The 21,652-nt window shown below is 47.6% G+C and overlaps 1 protein-coding gene across 2 annotated transcripts in view; it reads left to right on the top strand.

The window, feature by feature from the left end:
- LOC140406132 (uncharacterized) overlaps window positions 1-21,652 on the top strand; it is a 430,113-nt gene that overhangs the window by 157,183 nt on the left and 251,278 nt on the right. For both annotated transcript variants that reach the window (XM_072494284.1, XM_072494278.1), the window contains exon 16: window positions 2,299-2,888. In XM_072494284.1, the coding sequence (XP_072350385.1) occupies window positions 2,299-2,888 (590 nt within the window). The remainder of the gene's footprint in view (window positions 1-2,298; window positions 2,889-21,652) is intronic.

Genomic DNA, 21,652 nt, shown 5'->3' with positions numbered 1-21,652 from the left:
GGGCAAAGGAGGGGGCGCACACCCCCTCCCCCCTCCCCCACTCCCCCTCCCCACACACCCTCCCCCACACACCCTCCCCCACACACCCTCCCCCCACTCCCCCTCCCCCACCCCCCGCACACTCCCTCCCCCCTCCCCACACACCCTCCCCCCACTCCCCCTCCCCCACTCCCCCGCACACCCCCTCCCCCTCCCCCACTCTCCCTCCCCCACTCCCCCTCTCCCTCCCCCACACACCCTCCCCCACACACCCTACCCCCACTCCCCCTCCCCACTCTCCCTCCCCCCACTCCCCCTCCCCCACTCCCCCTCCCCCTCCCCCACACACCCTCCCCCACACACCCTCCCCCACACACCCTCCCCCCACTCCCCCTCCCCCACCCCCCGCTCACCCCCTCCCCCACACACCCTCCCCCACACACCCTCCCCCCACTCCCCCTCCCCCTCCCCCACCCCCGCACACCCCCTCCCCCTCCCCCACTCTCCCTCCCCCCACTCCCCCTCCCCCACACCCCCTCCCCCACTCTCCCTTCCTCCCACTCCCCCTCCCCACACACCCTCCCCCACCCCCGCACACCCCTCCCCCTCCCCCCACTCTCCCTCCCCCCTCCCCACTCCCCCTCCCCCCACTCTCCCTCCCCCACTCTCCCTCCCCACTCTCCCCCCCCACCCCCCCACCACCCCCCCACCCCCCTCCCCCACCCCCCCCACTCTCCCTCCCCCCACCCCCCCACTGTCCCTCCCCCCACCCCCCTCTCCACCCCTCTCCCCCTCCCCCACCCCCCTCTCCCCACCCCTCTCCCCCACCCCCCTCTCCCCACCCCTCTCCCCCTCCCCACCCCTCTCCCCACTCACCCTCCTCCCTGATGCACACTCATTTGCACAGAGACGAGAGTTGAATACAACTGAGTCTTTATTACACTAAGATGTGTGGCCTCCTACAGCAGCTGGCGAAATGGCTGCTGTACGAGGAGCACACATATTTATACTCCGCCTACTGGGCGGAGCCAGCAGGCAGGGACTACCCCCGTACCTGTAGTACAGGGTTTTACCACACATCTTCTAATATGTACAACAGTGGTGATTACCACTCTCCCCACTCCCCCCTCCTCCCCACTCCCCCTCCTCCCCACCCCCCCTCCGCCCCACTCTCCCTCCTCCCCACTGCCCGCCTCCCCACTCCCCCTTCTCCCCCACTCCCCCTCCTCCCCACTCCCCCTCCATCCCACTCTCCCTCCTCCCCACTTCCCCCTCCATCCCACTCTCCCTCCTCCCCACTGCTCCCCACTCCCCCTACCCCTCCTCCCCACTCCCCCTCCTTCCCACTCCCCCTCCTCCCCACTCCCCCTCCTCCCCACTTCCCCTCCTCCCCACTTCCCCTCCTCCCCACTCCCCCTCCTCCCACTCCACCTCCTCCCCACTCCCCCTCCCCCTCCTCCCCACTCCCCCTCCTTCCCACTCCCCCTCGCCCCCACTCCCACTCCTCCCCGCTCCCCCTCCTCCTCGCTCCCCCTCCTCCCCACTTCTCCTCCTCCCCACTCCCCCTCCTCCACACTCCCCCTCACCCCCACTCCCCCTCCCCCCCAATCCCCCTCCTCCCCACTCTCCCTCCTCCCCACTCCCCCTCCTCCCCACTCCCCCTCCTCCCCACTCCCCCTCCTCCCCACTCCCCCTCCTCCCCACTCCCCCTCGCCCCCACTCCCCCTCGCCCCCACTCCCCCTCCTCCCCACTCCCCCTCGCCCCCACTCCCCCTCGCCCCCACTCCCCCTCGCCCCCACTCCCCCTCGCCCCCACTCCCCCTCGCCCCCACTCCCCCTCCTCCCCACTCCCCCTCGCCCCCACTCCCCCTCGCCCCACTCCCCCTCGCCCCCACTTCCCCTCGCCCCCACTCCCCCTCGCCCCCACTCCCCCTCCTCCCACTCCCCCTCGCCCCCACTCCCCCTCGCCCCCACTCCCCCTCCTCCCCACTCGCCCTCGCCCCCACTCCCCCTCGCCCCACTCCCCCTCGCCCCCACTCCCCCTCGCCCCCACTCCCCCTCGCCCCCACTCCCCCTCCTCCCCACTCCCCCTCCTCCCCACTCCCCCTCGCCCCCACTCCCCCTCGCCCCCACTCCCCCTCGCCCCCACTCCCCCTCGCCCCCACTCCCCCTCCATGTTTTACGATTACATCATGACTGATCTGTGTCCAAATTTAATTTACCCGCCGTACAATTGATTCCAGCTGCCAGCTGATTCCGAGCCAGCTCATGGTGCAGTTTTCATTCTGAGTGATTCTTCAAAATCTATTTATTCACCAGAATCTTCAAAGTCAGGTTAATTCCCAGATTGAAACCTGCCAACAACTCCGGATTAGAGAGAGCGAGATCGGTGTCGCATTGGATCCATGGGATCATGATGCAGTGTGCGCCGTCGCCCTGGGTCACACTCGGCGATGCCAGGAGATCGGACTGCAGGTCCAGGCTGCCGAGCAGGCCCTCCGAGCTCTCGATCGATTCCTGCGGTTAATGCGAGGGATGGAGGAACAGGGGGATCGTGCCTTGGAGGGAGCTGTGCAGGCTGCTGCAGCGAGGCTGGAGAAGGAAAAGGAGAGCAGGCTCCTGTGGGGCACCGCACTGGACTTGGATAAATCATTGACTGCGGCCCAGATTTACCTGAAGGACGGAGTTTCAGGGAAAAGGATCTGCTGCCGAGATCTTGCTCTGGCGCTGGGCTGCCAAGCGGGCGGTGTTGGGCTGGGACTGGTAAGGCAGGAGAGCGTGGCACGGGAAGAATTACAGAAAGCATTCTGCACCAGGCAAAGCCTTCTCATCAGCGACCTGCAGCAAATCCAAACCAGAGCCCGAGAAAGCGGGTTAAGTGACGCCACTCTTCCTGGAGTACAGCAAAGGTTAGTAGAGAGACATGGACAACCCTTGGACACACGGCTGGTCACACAACCTCTACCTGTCTACCTCTCTTCATACCATGATGCTAACCTGAAATTTGAAATGGTTTCCTGGGACTGATGGTGAATTGTTGGAAAAAATGCTTATCCTCCATCTAATCATCGGGGGACGAGAACCACAGCTACAAGGGAGGACAGAATAGTTGTAGAGGTGAAAAGAAGGGCTGATCTCAGAGGGGTTTTTACTTTTCAGAGTTCAATATTATTTGTCAGATTTTAGATTATTGAACCAACAACAGCAACTTGTATTGACAGAGTCTCTTTAACCTAATTAAACATCGCAAGGTGTGACGCAGGAATATTATTGAGCAAAATTTATCACAGAGCCACATCAGCTAATATTAGGGCAGGTGGCCAAACGCTTGGCGAAAGAGGCAGATTATAAAGAGCATCTTACAGAAGCAGAGTGGAGAGATGGAGAGGTTTGGGAAAGGGATTCCAGAGCTTGGGACCCAGGCAGCTCAGGACACGGCCAATGGTGGAACGAATAAAATCAAGAGACCGGAATTAGAGAGCACAGGGATCTCGGTGAGGGGAGGAGATTGCAGAGATGGACGGGGAAGGATTGGAAAACAAGGATGAGAATTTTTAAATTGAGATGTTTCCTAACCATGTTCAATTGTTCTAAAATGACCAATAAATAAATAATCTTTATTGTCATAAGTAGGCTTACACTAAGACTGCAATGAAGTCACTGTGAAAATCCCCTAGTCGCCACATTCCGGCGCCTGTTTGGAATCACAGAGGGAGAATTCAGAATCCTCAGCTGGTACTGCATAAATCAATGCCAGGGAGGAAGGTAGCAAAGGAGGATTAAAGAATCTGCGGATTAACATTTTAAAAATCAAATGCAATTTGTAAGAATCTCGTCTTGGTTAGTGGAGGTGGATCATTAAAGGTCAGCAAACAAAGGGAGGTTGGTAAATGGGACTAAGTGTGCGTAAGGACACAGGCAGCAGAGGTTTGGATGCAGGCAAAATTACTGAAACTTTAGAATCAGAGGATCATACAACACAGAGGCCATTCGCCCATCACGCCTGTGTTAGCACATTGATAAGACATCAATTAGTCCCAACTACCTACTCTTTCTCCATAGATCTGCAACATTTTCTTTTTCGAGTACTTATTCAATTCCCTTTTGAAAGTTATGACTTAATGTGTGTCACCCAGACGGTGTATTCCAAATCGTAGCCACTCGCTACCTAAACCAGGCGGTGCATTCCAAATCATAGCCACTCACTACCTAAACCAGACGGTGCATTCCAAATCATAACCACTCGCTACCTAAACCAGATGGTGCATTCCAAATCATAGCCACTCACTACCTAAACCAGACGATGCATTCCAAATCATAGCCACTCGCTACCTAAACCAGACGGTGCATTCCAAATCATAACCACTCACTACCTAAACCAGACGGTGCATTCCAAATCATAACCACTCGCTACCTAAACCAGATGGTGCATTCCAAATCATAGCCACTCACTACCTAAACCAGATGGTGCATTCCAAATCATAGCCACTCGCTACCTAAACCAGATGGTGCATTCCAAATCATAGCCACTCACTACCTAAACCAGACGGTGCATCCCAAATCATAGCCACTCGCTACCTAAACCAGATGGTGCATTCCAAATCATAGCCACTCACTACCTAAACCAGACGGTGCATCCCAAATCATAGCCACTCGCTACCTAAACCAAACGGTGCATTCCAAATCATAACCACTCACTACCTAAACCAGACGGTGCATTCCAAATCAAAACCACCCACTACCTAAACCAAACGGTGCATTACAAATCATAGCCACTCACTACCTAAACCAGACGGTGCATTCCAAATCATAGCTACTCACTACCTAAACCAGACGGTGCATTCCAAATCATAGCCACTCACTACCTAAACCAGACGGTGCATTCCAAATCATAACCACTCGCTACCTAAACCAGATGGTGCATTCCAAATCATAGCCACTCACTACCTAAACCAGACGGTGCATTCCAAATCATAGCCACTCACTACCTAAACCAGACGATGCATTCCAAATCATAGCCACTCACTACCTAAACCAGACGGTGCATTCCAAATCATAGCCACTCACAACCTAAACCAGACGGTGCATTCCAAATCATAGCCACTCGCTACCTAAACCAGATGGTGCATTCCAAATCATAGCCACTCACTACCTAAACCAGACGGTGCATCCCAAATCATAGCCACTCACTACCTAAACCAGACGGTGCATTCCAAATCATTGCTACTTACTACCTAAACCAGACGATGCATTCCAAATCATAGCCACTCGCTACCTAAACCAGACGGTGCATTCCAAATCATTGCTACTTACTACCTAAACCAGACGGTGCATTCCAAATCATAGCCACTCACTACCTAAACCAGGCGGTGCATTCCAAATCATAACCACTTACTACCTAAACCAAACGGTGCATTCCAAATCATAACCACTCACTACCTAAACCAGACGGTGCATTACAAATCATTGCTACTTACTACCTAAACCAGACGGTGCATCCCAAATTATAACCACTCACTACCTAAACCAGACGTGCATTCCTAATCATAACCACTCACTACCTAAACCAGATGGTGCATTCCAAATCATAGCCACTCACTATCCAAACCAGACGGTGCATTCCAAATCATAGCCACTCACTACCTAAACCAGACGGTGCATTCCAAATCATAACCACTCACTACCTAAACCAGACGGTGCATTCCAAATCATTGCTACTTACTACCTAAACCAGACGATGCATTCCAAATTATAACCACTCACTACCTAAACCAAACGGTGCATTCCAAATCATAACCACTCGCTACCTAAACCAGACGGTGCATTCCAAATCATAACCACTCACTACCTAAACCAGACGGTGCATTCCAAATCATAGCAACTCGCTACCTAAACCAGACAGTGCATTCCAAATCATAACCACTCACTACCTAAACCAGACGGTGCATTCCAAATCATAGCAACTCGCTACCTAAACCAGACAGTGCATTCCAAATCATAGCCACTCACTACCTAAACCAGATGGTGCATTCCAAATCATAACCACTCACTACCTAAACCAGACGGTGCATTCCAAATCTTAACCACTCGCTACCTAAACCAGACGGTGCATTCCAAATCATAACCACTCACTACCTAAACCAGACGGTGCATTCCAAATCTTAAACACTCGCTACCTAAACCAGGCGGTGCATTCCAAATCATAACCACTCACTACCTAAACCAGACGGTGCATTCCAAATCTTAAACACTCGCTACCTAAACCAGACAGTGCATTCCAAATCATAGCCACTCACTACCTAAACCAGACAGTGCATTCCAAATCATAGCCACTCACTACCTAAACCAGACGGTGCATTCCAAATCATAACCACTCACTACCTAAACCAGACGGTGCATTCCAAATCTTAAACACTCGCTACCTAAACCAGACAGTGCATTCCAAATCATAGCCACTCACTACCTAAACCAGACAGTGCATTCCAAATCATAGCCACTCACTACCTAAACCAGACGGTGCATTCCAAATCTTAACCACTCGCTACCTAAACCAGACGGTGCATTCCAAATCATAACCACTCACTACCTAAACCAGACGGTGCATTCCAAATCTTAAACACTCGCTACCTAAACCAGATGGTGCATTCCAAATCATAGCCGCTCACTACCTAAACCAGATGGTGCATTCCAAATCATAGCCACTCACTACCTAAACCAGACGGTGCATTCCAAATCATAGCCACTCACTACCTAAACCAGACGGTGCATTCCAAATCATAACCACTCACTACCTAAACCAGATGGTGCATTCCAAATCATAACCACTCACTACCTAAACCAGACGATACATTCCAATTCATTGCTACTTACTACCTAAACCAGACGGTGCATCCCAAATCATAACCACTCACTACCTAAACCAGACGGTGCATTCCAAATCTTAACCACTCGCTACCTAAACCAGAGGGTGCATTCCAAATCATAACCACTCACTACCTAAACCAGACAGTGCATTCCAAATCATAGCCACTCACTACCTAAACCAGACAGTGCATTCCAAATCATAGCCACTCACTACCTAAACCAGACGGTGACGTCTAAATAATAACTACTCACTAACTAAACCAGACGGTGCATTCCAAATCATAACCACTCGCTACCTAAACCAGAGGGTGCATTCCAAATCATAACCATTCACTACCTAAACCAGACGATGCATTCCAAATCATAGCCACTCACTACCTAAACCAGATGGTGCATTCCAAATCATAGCCACTCACAACCTAAACCAGATGGTGCATTCCAAATCATAGCCACTCACTACCTAAACCAGACGGTGCATTCCAAATCATAGCCACTCACTATCTAAACCAGACGGTGCATTCCAAATCATAGCCACTCACTACCTAAACCAGACGGTGCATTCCAAATCATAGCCACTCACAACCTAAACCAGATGGTGCATTCCAAATCATAGCCACTCACTATCTAAACCAGACGGTGCATTCCAAATCATAGCCACTCACTACCTAAACCAGACGGTGCATCCCAAATCATAGCCACTCGCTCTCTAAACCAGACGGTGCATTCCAAATCATAACCACTCGCTACCTAAACCAGACGGTGCATTCCAAATCATAGCCACTCACTACCTAAACCAGACGGTGCATTCCAAATCATAGCCACTCACAACCTAAACCAGATGGTGCATTCCAAATCATAGCCACTCACTATCTAAACCAGACGGTGCATTCCAAATCATAGCCACTCACTACCTAAACCAGACGATGCATTCCAAATCATAGCCACTCACTACCTAAACCAGATGGTGCATTCCAAATCATAGCCACTCACAACCTAAACCAGATGGTGCATTCCAAATCATAGCCACTCACAACCTAAACCAGACGGTGCATTCCAAATCATAACCACTCGCTACCTAAACCAGATGGTGCATTCCAAATCATAGCCACTCACTATCCAAACCTGACGGTGCATTCCAAATCATAGCCACTCACTACCTAAACCAGACGGTGCATTCCAAATCATAGCCACTCACTACCTAAACCAGACGGTGCATTCCAAATCATAGCCACTCACTACCTAAACCAGATGGTGCATTCCAAATCATAACCACTCGCTACCTAAACCAGATGGTGCATTCCAAATCATAGCCACTCACTACCTAAACCAGACGGTGCATTCCAAATCATAACCACTCGCTACCTAAACCAGATGGTGCATTCCAAATCATAGCCTCTCACTATCCAAACCTGACGGTGCATTCCAAATCATAGCCACTCACTACCTAAACCAGACGGTGCATTCCAAATCATAACCACTCACTACCTAAACCAGACGGTGCATTCCAAATCTTAACCACTCGCTACCTAAACCAGATGGTTCATTCCAAATCATAGCCACTCACTATCCAAACCTGACGGTGCATTCCAAATCATAGCCACTCACTACCTAAACCAAACGTGCATTCCAAATCATAGCCACTCACTACCTAAACCAGGCGGTGCATTCCAAATCATAGCCACTCACTACCTAAACCAGACGGTGCATTCCAAATCATAGCCACTCACTACCTAAACCAGGCGGTGCATTCCAAATCATAACCACTCGCTACCTAAACCAGATGGTGCATTCCAAATCATAGCCACTCACTACCTAAACCAGACGGTGCATTCCAAATCATAGCCACTCACTACCTAAACCAGACGGTGCATTCCAAATCATAGCCACTCACTACCTAAACCAGATGGTGCATTCCAAATCATAACCACTCACAACCTAAACCAGATGGTGCATTCCAAATCATAACCACTCACTACCTAAACCAGATGGTGCATTCCAAATCATAACCACTCGCTACCTAAACCAGATGGTGCATTCCAAATCATAGCCACTCACTACCTAAACCAGATGGTGCATTCCAAATCATAGCCACTCACTACCTAAACCAAACGTGCATTCCAAATCATAGCCACTCACTACCTAAACCAGACGGTGCATCCCAAATCATAGCCACTCACTACCTAAACCAGACGGTGCATTCCAAATCATTGCTACTTACTACCTAAACCAGACGATGCATTCCAAATCATAGCCACTCACTACCTAAACCAGACGGTGCATTCCAAATCATAGCCACTCACTATCTAAACCAGACGGTGCATTCCAAATCATAGCCACTCGCTATCTAAACCAGACGGTGCATTCCAAATCATAGCCACTCACTACCTAAACCAGACGGTGCATTCCAAATCATAACCACTCACTATCTAAACCACAGGGTGCATTCCAAATCATAACCACTCGCTACCTAAACCAGACGGTGCATTCCAAATCATAGCCACTCACTACCTAAACCAGACGGTGCATTCCAAATCATAGCCACTCACTACCTAAACCAGATGGTGCATTCCAAATCATAGCCACTCACTATCTAAACCAGATGGTGCATTCCAAATCATAGCCACTCACAACCTAAACCAGATGGTGCATTCCAAATCATAGCCACTCACAACCTAAACCAGATGGTGCATTCCAAATCATAGCCACTCACAACCTAAACCAGATGGTGCATTCCAAATCATAGCCACTCACAACCTAAACCAGATGGTGCATTCCAAATCATAGCCACTCACTACCTAAACCAGACGGTGCATTCCAAATCATAGCCACTCACTACCTAAACCAGATGGTGCATTCCAAATCATAGCCACTCACTATCTAAACCAGATGGTGCATTCCAAATCATAGCCACTCACAACCTAAACCAGATGGTGCATTCCAAATCATAGCCACTCACAACCTAAACCAGATGGTGCATTCCAAATCATAGCCACTCACAACCTAAACCAGATGGTGCATTCCAAATCATAGCCACACACAACCTAAACCAGATGGTGCATTCCAAATCATAGCCACTCACAACCTAAACCAGATGGTGCATTCCAAATCATAGCCACTCACTATCTAAACCAGACGGTGCATTCCAAATCATAGCCACTCACAACCTAAACCAGATGGTGCATTCCAAATCATAGCCACTCACTATCTAAACCAGATGGTGCATTCCAAATCATAGCCACTCACAACCTAAACCAGATGGTGCATTCCAAATCATAGCCACTCACTACCTAAACCAGATGGTGCATTCCAAATCATAGCCACTCACTACCTAAACCAGATGGTGCATTCCAAATCATAGCCACTCACTACCTAAACCAGATGGTGCATTCCAAATCATAGCCACTCACTACCTAAACCAGATGGTGCATTCCAAATCATAGCCACTCACTACCTAAACCAGACGGTGCATTCCAAATCATAACCACTCACTACCTAAACCAGATGGTGCATTCCAAATCATAGCCACTCACTACCTAAACCAGATGGTGCATTCCAAATCATAGCCACTCACTACCTAAACCAGATGGTGCATTCCAAATCATAGCCACTCACTACCTAAACCAGACGGTGCATTCCAAATCATAGCCACTCACTACCTAAACCAGACGGTGCATTCCAAATCATAGCCACTCACAACCTAAACCAGATGGTGCATTCCAAATCATAGCCACTCACAACCTAAACCAGGCGGTGCATTCCAAATCATAGCCACTCACAACCTAAACCAGATGGTGCATTCCAAATCATAGCCACTCACTACCTAAACCAGACGGTGCATTCCAAATCATAGCCACTCACAACCTAAACCAGATGTGCATTCCAAATCATAGCCACTCGCTCTCTAAACCAGACGGTGCATTCCAAATCATAACCACTCGCTACCTAAACCAGATGGTGCATTCCAAATCATAGCCACTCACTATCTAAACCAGACGGTGCATTCCAAATCATAGCCACTCACAACCTAAACCAGATGGTGCATTCCAAATCATAGCCACTCACAACCTAAACCAGATGGTGCATTCCAAATCATAGCCACACACAACCTAAACCAGATGGTGCATTCCAAATCATAGCCACTCACAACCTAAACCAGATGGTGCATTCCAAATCATAGCCACTCACTATCTAAACCAGACGGTGCATTCCAAATCATAGCCACTCACAACCTAAACCAGATGGTGCATTCCAAATCATAGCCACTCACTATCTAAACCAGATGGTGCATTCCAAATCATAGCCACTCACAACCTAAACCAGATGGTGCATTCCAAATCATAACCACTCACTACCTAAACCAGATGGTGCATTCCAAATCATAGCCACTCACTACCTAAACCAGATGGTGCATTCCAAATCATAGCCACTCACTACCTAAACCAGATGGTGCATTCCAAATCATAGCCACTCACTACCTAAACCAGATGGTGCATTCCAAATCATAGCCACTCACTACCTAAACCAGATGGTGCATTCCAAATCATAGCCACTCACTACCTAAACCAGACGGTGCATTCCAAATCATAACCACTCACTACCTAAACCAGATGGTGCATTCCAAATCATAGCCACTCACTACCTAAACCAGATGGTGCATTCCAAATCATAGCCACTCACTACCTAAACCAGATGGTGCATTCCAAATCATAGCCACTCACTACCTAAACCAGACGGTGCATTCCAAATCATAGCCACTCACTACCTAAACCAGACGGTGCATTCCAAATCATAGCCACTCACAACCTAAACCAGATGGTGCATTCCAAATCATAGCCACTCACAACCTAAACCAGGCGGTGCATTCCAAATCATAGCCACTCACAACCTAAACCAGATGGTGCATTCCAAATCATAGCCACTCACTACCTAAACCAGACGGTGCATTCCAAATCATAGCCACTCACAACCTAAACCAGATGTGCATTCCAAATCATAGCCACTCGCTCTCTAAACCAGACGGTGCATTCCAAATCATAACCACTCGCTACCTAAACCAGATGGTGCATTCCAAATCATAGCCACTCACTATCTAAACCAGACGGTGCATTCCAAATCATAGCCACTCACAACCTAAACCAGATGGTGCATTCCAAATCATAGCCACTCACTACCTAAACCAGACTGTGCATTCCAAATCATAACCACTCGCTACCTAAACCAGATGGTGCATTCCAAATCATAGCCACTCACTATCCAAACCTGACGGTGAATTCCAAATCATAGCCACTCACTACCTAAACCAGACGGTGCATTCCAAATCATAGCCACTCACTACCTAAACCAGGCGGTGCATTCCAAATCATAGCCACTCACTATCTAAACCAGACGGTGCATTCCAAATCATAGCCACTCACAACCTAAACCAGATGGTGCATTCCAAATCATAGCCACTCACTATCTAAACCAGACGGTGCATTCCAAATCATAGCCACTCACAACCTAAACCAAATGGTGCATTCCAAATCATAGCCACTCACAACCTAAACCAGATGGTGCATTCCAAATCATAGCCACTCACTATCTAAACCAGACGGTGCATTCCAAATCATAGCCACTCACAACCTAAACCAGATGGTGCATTCCAAATCATAGCCACTCACAACCTAAACCAGATGGTGCATTCCAAATCATAGCCACTCACTATCTAAACCAGACGGTGCATTCCAAATCATAGCCACTCACAACCTAAACCAGATGGTGCATTCCAAATCATAGCCACTCACTATCTAAACCAGATGGTGCATTCCAAATCATAGCCACTCACAACCTAAACCAGATGGTGCATTCCAAATCATAACCACTCACTACCTAAACCAGATGGTGCATTCCAAATCATAGCCACTCACTACCTAAACCAGATGGTGCATTCCAAATCATAGCCACTCACTACCTAAACCATATGGTGCATTCCAAATCATAGCCACTCACTACCTAAACCAGATGGTGCATTCCAAATCATAGCCACTCACTACCTAAACCAGATGGTGCATTCCAAATCATAGCCACTCACTACCTAAACCAGACGGTGCATTCCAAATCATAACCACTCACTACCTAAACCAGATGGTGCATTCCAAATCATAGCCACTCACTACCTAAACCAGATGGTGCATTCCAAATCATAGCCACTCACTACCTAAACCAGATGGTGCATTCCAAATCATAGCCACTCACTACCTAAACCAGACGGTGCATTCCAAATCATAGCCACTCACTACCAAAACCAGACGGTGCATTCCAAATCATAGCCACTCACAACCGAAACCAGATGGTGCATTCCAAATCATAGCCACTCACTACCTAAACCAGATGGTGCATTCCAAATCATAGCCACTCACAACCTAAACCAGATGGTAAATTCCAAATCATAGCCACTCGCTCTCTAAACCAGACGGTGCATTCCAAATCATAGCCACTCACTATCTAAACCAGACGGTGCATTCCAAATCATAGCCACTCACAACCTAAACCAGATGGTAAATTCCAAATCATAGCCACTCGCTCTCTAAACCAGACGGTGCATTCCAAATCATAACCACTCGCTACCTAAACCAGATGGTGCATTCCAAATCATAGCCACTCACTATCCAAACCTGACGGTGCATTCCAAATCATAGCCACTCACAACCTAAACCAGATGGTGCATTCCAAATCATAGCCACTCACTATCTAAACCAGACGGTGCATTCCAAATCATAACCACACACTACCTAAACCAGATGGTGCATTCCAAATCATAGCCACTCACAACCTAAACCAGACGGTGCATTCCAAATCATAGCCACTCACTACCTAAACCAGACGGTGCATTCCAAATCATAACCACTCGCTACCTAAACCAGATGGTGCATTCCAAATCATAGCCACTCACAACCTAAACCAGACGGTGCATTCCAAATCATAGCCACTCACAACCTAAACCAGATGGTGCATTCCAAATCATAGCCACTCACAACCTAAACCAGATGGTGCATTCCAAATCATAGCCACTCACTATCTAAACCAGACGGTGCATTCCAAATCATAGCCACTCACAACCTAAACCAGATGGTGCATTCCAAATCATAGCCACTCACTATCTAAACCAGATGGTGCATTCCAAATCATAGCCACTCACAACCTAAACCAGATGGTGCATTCCAAATCATAACCACTCACTACCTAAACCAGATGGTGCATTCCAAATCATAGCCACTCACTACCTAAACCAGATGGTGCATTCCAAATCATAGCCACTCACTACCTAAACCAGATGGTGCATTCCAAATCATAGCCACTCACTACCTAAACCAGATGGTGCATTCCAAATCATAGCCACTCACTACCTAAACCAGATGGTGCATTCCAAATCATAGCCACTCACTACCTAAACCAGACGGTGCATTCCAAATCATAACCACTCACTACCTAAACCAGATGGTGCATTCCAAATCATAACCACTCACTACCTAAACCAGACGGTGCATTCCAAATCATAGCCACTCACTACCTAAACCAGACGGTGCATTCCAAATCATAGCCACTCACAACCTAAACCAGATGGTGCATTCCAAATCATAGCCACTCGCTCTCTAAACCAGACGGTGCATTCCAAATCATAACCACTCACTACCTAAACCAGATGGTGCATTCCAAATCATAGCCACTCACTATCCAAACCTGACGGTGCATTCCAAATCATAGCCACTCACTACCTAAACCAGACGGTGCATTCCAAATCATAGCCACTCACTACCTAAACCAGGCGGTGCATTCCAAATCATAGCCACTCACTACCTAAACCAAACGTGCATTCCAAATCATAGCCACTCACTACCTAAACCAGGCGGTGCATTCCAAATCATAGCCACTCACTACCTAAACCAGACGGTGCATTCCAAATCATAGCCACTCACTACCTAAACCAGGCGGTGCATTCCAAATCATAACCACTCGCTACCTAAACCAGATGGTGCATTCCAAATCATAGCCACTCACTACCTAAACCAGACGGTGCATTCCAAATCATAGCCACTCACTACCTAAACCAAACGTGCATTCCAAATCATAGCCACTCACTACCTAAACCAGACGGTGCATTCCAAATCATAGCCACTCACTACCTAAACAGACGGTGCATTCCAAATCATAGCCACTCACTACCTAAACCAGACGGTGCATTCCAAATCATAGCCACTCACAACCTAAACCAGGCGGTGCATTCCAAATCATAGCCACTCACTACCTAAACCAAACGTGCATTCCAAATCATAGCCACTCACTACCTAAACCAGGCGGTGCATTCCAAATCATAGCCACTCACTACCTAAACCAGACGGTGTAGTCTAAATAATAACCACTCACTACCTAAACCAGACGGTGCATTTCAAATCATAGCCACTCACTACCTAAACCAGACGGTGCATTCCAAATCATAGCCACTCACTACCTAAACCAGGCGGTGCATTCCAAATCATAGCCACTCACTACCTAAACCAGGCGGTGCATTCCAAATCATAGCCACTCACTACCTAAACCAGGCGGTGCATTCCAAATCATAGCCACTCACTACCTGAACCAGACGGTGTAGTCTAAATAATAACCACTCACTACCTAAACCAGACGGTGCATTTCAAATCATAACCACTCGCTACCTAAACCAAACGGTGCATTCCAAATCATAACCACTCACTACCTAAACCAGGCGGTGCATTCCAAATCATAACCACTCACTATCTAAACCAGGCGGTGCATTCCAAATCATAACCACTCACTACCTAAACCAGGCGGTGCATTCCAAATCATAACCACTCACTATCTAAACCAGACGGTGCATTCCAAATCATAGCCACTCACTACCTAAACCAGGCGGTGCATTCCAAATCATAACCACTCGCTACCTAAACCAGATGGTGCATTCCAAATCATAGCCACTCACTACCTAAACCAGATGGTGCATTCCAAATCATAGCCACTCACTACCTAAACCAAACGTGCATTCCAAATCATAGCCACTCACTACCTAAACCAGACGGTGCATCCCAAATCATAGGCACTCACTACCTAAATCAGACGGTGCATTCCAAATCATAGCCACTCACAACCTAAACCAGATGGTGCATTCCAAATCATTGCCACTCACTATCTAAACCAGACGGTGCATTCCAAATCATAGCCACTCACTACCTAAACCAGACGGTGCATTCCAAATCATAGCCACTCACAACCTAAACCAGATGGTGCATTCCAAATCATAGCCACTCACTATCTAAACCAGACGGTGCATTCCAAATCATAGCCACTCACTACCTAAACCAGACGATGCATTCCAAATCATAGCCACTCACTACCTAAACCAGATGGTGCATTCCAAATCATAGCCACTCACAACCTAAACCAGATGGTGCATTCCAAATCATAGCCACTCACAACCTAAACCAGACGGTGCATTCCAAATCATAACCACTCGCTACCTAAACCAGATGGTGCATTCCAAATCATAGCCACTCACTATCCAAACCTGACGGTGCATTCCAAATCATAGCCACTCACTACCTAAACCAGACGGTGCATTCCAAATCATAGCCACTCACTACCTAAACCAGACGGTGCATTCCAAATCATAGCCACTCACTACCTAAACCAGATGGTGCATTCCAAATCATAACCACTCGCTACCTAAACCAGATGGTGCATTCCAAATCATAGCCACTCACTACCTAAACCAGACGGTGCATTCCAAATCATAACCACTCGCTACCTAAACCAGATGGTGCATTCCAAATCATAGCCACTCACTATCCAAACCTGACGGTGCATTCCAAATCATAGCCACTCACTACCTAAACCAGACGGTGCATTCCAAATCATAGCCACTCACTACCTAAACCAGACGGTGCATTCCAAATCTTAACCACTCGCTACCTAAACCAGATGGTGCATTCCAAATCATAGCCACTCACTATCCAAACCTGACGGTGCATTCCAAATCATAGCCACTCACTACCTAAACCAAACGTGCATTCCAAATCATAGCCACTCACTACCTAAACCAGGCGGTGCATTCCAAATCATAGCCACTCACTACCTAAACCAGACGGTGCATTCCAAATCATAGCCACTCACTACCTAAACCAGGCGGTGCATTCCAAATCATAACCACTCGCTACCTAAACCAGATGGTGCATTCCAAATCATAGCCACTCACTACCTAAACCAGATGGTGCATTCCAAATCATAGCCACTCACTACCTAAACCAAACGTGCATTCCAAATCATTGCCACTCACTACCTAAACCAGACGGTGCATCCCAAATCATAGCCACTCACTACCTAAACCAGACGGTGCATTCCAAATCATTGCTACTTACTACCTAAACCAGACGATGCATTCCAAATCATAGCCACTCACTACCTAAACCAGACGGTGCATTCCAAATCATAGCCACTCACTACCTAAACCAGACGGTGCATTCCAAATCATTGCTACTTACTACCTAAACCAGACGATGCATTCCAAATCATAGCCACTCGCTACCTAAACCAGACGGTGCATTCCAAATCATAACCACTCACTATCTAAACCAGGCGGTGCATTCCAAATCATAGCCACTCACTACCTAAACCAGACGGTGCATTCCAAATCATAGCCACTCACTACCTAAACCAGGCGGTGCATTCCAAATCATAACCACTCGCTACCTAAACCAGATGGTGCATTCCAAATCATAGCCACTCACTACCTAAACCAGATGGTGCATTCCAAATCATAGCCACTCACTACCTAAACCAAACGTGCATTCCAAATCATTGCCACTCACTACCTAAACCAGACGGTGCATCCCAAATCATAGCCACTCACTACCTAAACCAGACGGTGCATTCCAAATCATTGCTACTTACTACCTAAACCAGACGATGCATTCCAAATCATAGCCACTCACTACCTAAACCAGACGGTGCATTCCAAATCATAGCCACTCACTACCTAAACCAGACGGTGCATTCCAAATCATTGCTACTTACTACTTAAACCAGACGGTGCATTCCAAATCATTGCCACTCACTACCTAAACCAGACGGTGCATCCCAAATCATAGCCACTCACTACCTAAACCAGACGGTGCATTCCAAATCATTGCTACTTACTACCTAAACCAGACGATGAATTCCAAATCATAGCCACTCACTACCTAAACCAGACGGTGCATTCCAAATCATAGCCACTCACTACCTAAACCAGGCGGTGCATTCCAAATCATAGCCACTCACTATCTAAACCAGACGGTGCATTCCAAATCATAGCCACTCACAACCTAAACCAGATGGTGCATTCCAAATCATAGCCACTCACTACCTAAACCAGATGGTGCATTCCAAATCATAACCACTCGCTATCTAAACCAGACGGTGCATTCCAAATCATAGCCACTCACTACCTAAACCAGACGGTGCATTCCAAATCATAACCACTCACTATCTAAACCACAGGGTGCATTCCAAATCATAACCACTCGCTACCTAAACCAGACGGTGCATTCCAAATCATAGCCACTCACTACCTAAACCAGACGGTGCATTCCAAATCATAGCCACTCACTACCTAAACCAGATGGTGCATTCCAAATCATAGCCACTCACAACCTAAACCAGATGGTGCATTCCAAATCATAGCCACTCACAACCTAAACCAGATGGTGCATTCCAAATCATAGCCACTCACTACCTAAACCAGATGGTGCATTCCAAATCATAGCCACTCACTACCTAAACCAAATGGTGCATTCCAAATCATAGCCACTCACAACCTAAACCAGATGGTGCATTCCAAATCATAGCCACTCACAACCTAAACCAGATGGTGCATTCCAAATCATAGCCACTCACTATCTAAACCAGACGGTGCATTCCAAATCATAGCCACTCACAACCTAAACCAGATGGTGCATTCCAAATCATAGCCACTCACTATCTAAACCAGACGGTGCATTCCAAATCATAGCCACTCACAACCTAAACCAGATGGTGCATTCCAAATCATAGCCACTCACAACCTAAACCAGATGGTGCATTCCAAATCATAGCCACTCACTATCTAAACCAGACGGTGCATTCCAAATCATAGCCACTCACAACCTAAACCAGATGGTGCATTCCAAATCATAGCCACTCACTATCTAAACCAGACGGTGCATTCCAAATCATAGCCACTCACTACCTAAACCAGATGGTGCATTCCAAATCATAGCCACTCACTATCTAAACCAGATGGTGCATTCCAAATCATAGCCACTCACTACCTAAACCAGATGGTGCATTCCAAATCATAACCACTCACTACCTAAACCAGACGGTGCATTCCAAATCATAGCCACTCACAACCTAAACCAGATGGTGCATTCCAAATCATAACCACTCACTACCTAAACCAGATGGTGCATTCCAAATCATAGCCACTCACTACCTAAACCAGATGGTGCATTCCAAATCATCGCCACTCACTACCTAAACCAGATGGTGCATTCCAAATCATAGCCACTCACTACCTAAACCAGATGGTGCATTCCAAATCATAGCCACTCACTACCTAAACCAGATGGTGCATTCCAAATCATAGCCACTCACTACCTAAACCAGACGGTGCATTCCAAATCATAACCACTCACTACCTAAACCAGATGGTGCATTCCAAATCATAGCCACTCACTACCTAAACCAGATGGTGCATTCCAAATCATAGCCACTCACTACCTAAACCAGATGGTGCATTCCAAATCATAGCCACTCACTACCTAAACCAGACGGTGCATTCCAAATCATAGCCACTCACTACCTAAACCAGACGGTGCATTCCAAATCATAGCCACTCACAACCTAAACCAGATGGTGCATTCCAAATCATAGCCACTCACTATCTAAACCAGACGGTGCATTCCAAATCATAGCCACTCACAACCTAAACCAGATGGTGCATTCCAAATCATAGCCACTCGCTCTCTAAACCAGACGGTGCATTCCAAATCATAACCACTCGCTACCTAAACCAGATGGTGCATTCCAAATCATAGCCACTCACTACCTAAACCAGACGATGCATTCCAAATCATAGCCACTCACTACCTAAACCAGACGGTGCATTCCAAATCATAGCCACTCACTATCCAAACCTGACGGTGCATTCCAAATCATAGCCACTCACTACCTAAACCAGACGGTGCATTCCAAATCATAGCCACTCACTACCTAAACCAGGCGGTGCATTCCAAATCATAGCCACTCACTACCTAAACCAAACGTGCATTCCAAATCATAGCCACTCACTACCTAAACCAGGCGGTGCATTCCAAATCATAGCCACTCACTACCTAAACCAGACGGTGCATTCCAAATCATAGCCACTCACTACCTAAACCAGGCGGTGCATTCCAAATCATAACCACTCGCTACCTAAACCAGATGGTGCATTCCAAATCATAGCCACTCACTACCTAAACCAGACGGTGCATTCCAAATCATAGCCACTCACTACCTAAACCAAACGTGCATTCCAAATCATAGCCACTCACTACCTAAACCAGACGGTGCATTCCAAATCATAGCCACTCACTACCTAAACCAGGTGGTGCATTCCAAATCATAGCCACTCACTACCTAAACCAAACGTGCATTCCAAATCATAGCCACTCACTACCTAAACCAGGCGGTGCATTCCAAATCATAGCCACTCACTACCTAAACCAGACGGTGTAGTCTAAATAATAACCACTCACTACCTAAACCAGACGGTGCATTTCAAATCATAGCCACTCACTACCTAAACCAGACGGTGCATTCCAAATCATAGCCACTCACTACCTAAACCAGGCGGTGCATTCCAAATCATAGCCACTCACTACCTAAACCAGGCGGTGCATTCCAAATCATAGCCACTCACTACCTAAACCAGGCGGTGCATTCCAAATCATAGCCACTCACTACCTGAACCAGACGGTGTAGTCTAAATAATAACCACTCACTACCTAAACCAGACGGTGCATTTCAAATCATAACCACTCGCTACCTAAACCAAACGGTGCATTCCAAATCATAACCACTCACTACCTAAACCAGGCGGTACATTCCAAATCATAACCACTCACTATCTAAACCAGGCGGTGCATTCCAAATCATAACCTCTCACTACCTAAACCAGGCGGTGCATTCCAAATCATAACCACTCACTATCTAAACCAGGCGGTGCATTCTAAATCATAACCACTCACTATCTAAACCAGGCGGTGCATTCTAAATCATAACCACTCACTACCTAAACCAGGCGGTGCATTCTAAATCATAACCACTCACTATCTAAACCAGGCGGTGCATTCTAAATCATAACCACTCACTATCTAAACCAGATGGTGCATTCCAAATCATAGCCACTCACTACCTAAACCAGATGGTGCATTCCAAATCATCGCCACTCACTACCTAAACCAGATGGTGCATTCCAAATCATAGCCACTCACTACCTAAACCAGATGGTGCATTCCAAATCATAGCCACTCACTACCTAAACCAGATGGTGCATTCCAAATCATAGCCACTCACTACCTAAACCAGACGGTGCATTCCAAATCATAACCACTCACTACCTAAACCAGATGGTGCATTCCAAATCATAGCCACTCACTACCTAAACCAGATGGTGCATTCCAAATCATAGCCACTCACTACCTAAACCAGATGGTGCATTCCAAATCATAGCCACTCACAACCTAAACCAGACGGT

Source organism: Scyliorhinus torazame, chromosome 2 (assembly GCF_047496885.1).
Source record: "Scyliorhinus torazame isolate Kashiwa2021f chromosome 2, sScyTor2.1, whole genome shotgun sequence".
NCBI lineage: Eukaryota > Metazoa > Chordata > Chondrichthyes > Carcharhiniformes > Scyliorhinidae > Scyliorhinus > Scyliorhinus torazame.
The sequence above is the reverse complement of the archived record's forward strand: the minus strand, read 5'-3'. Positions and strand labels throughout refer to the sequence as shown.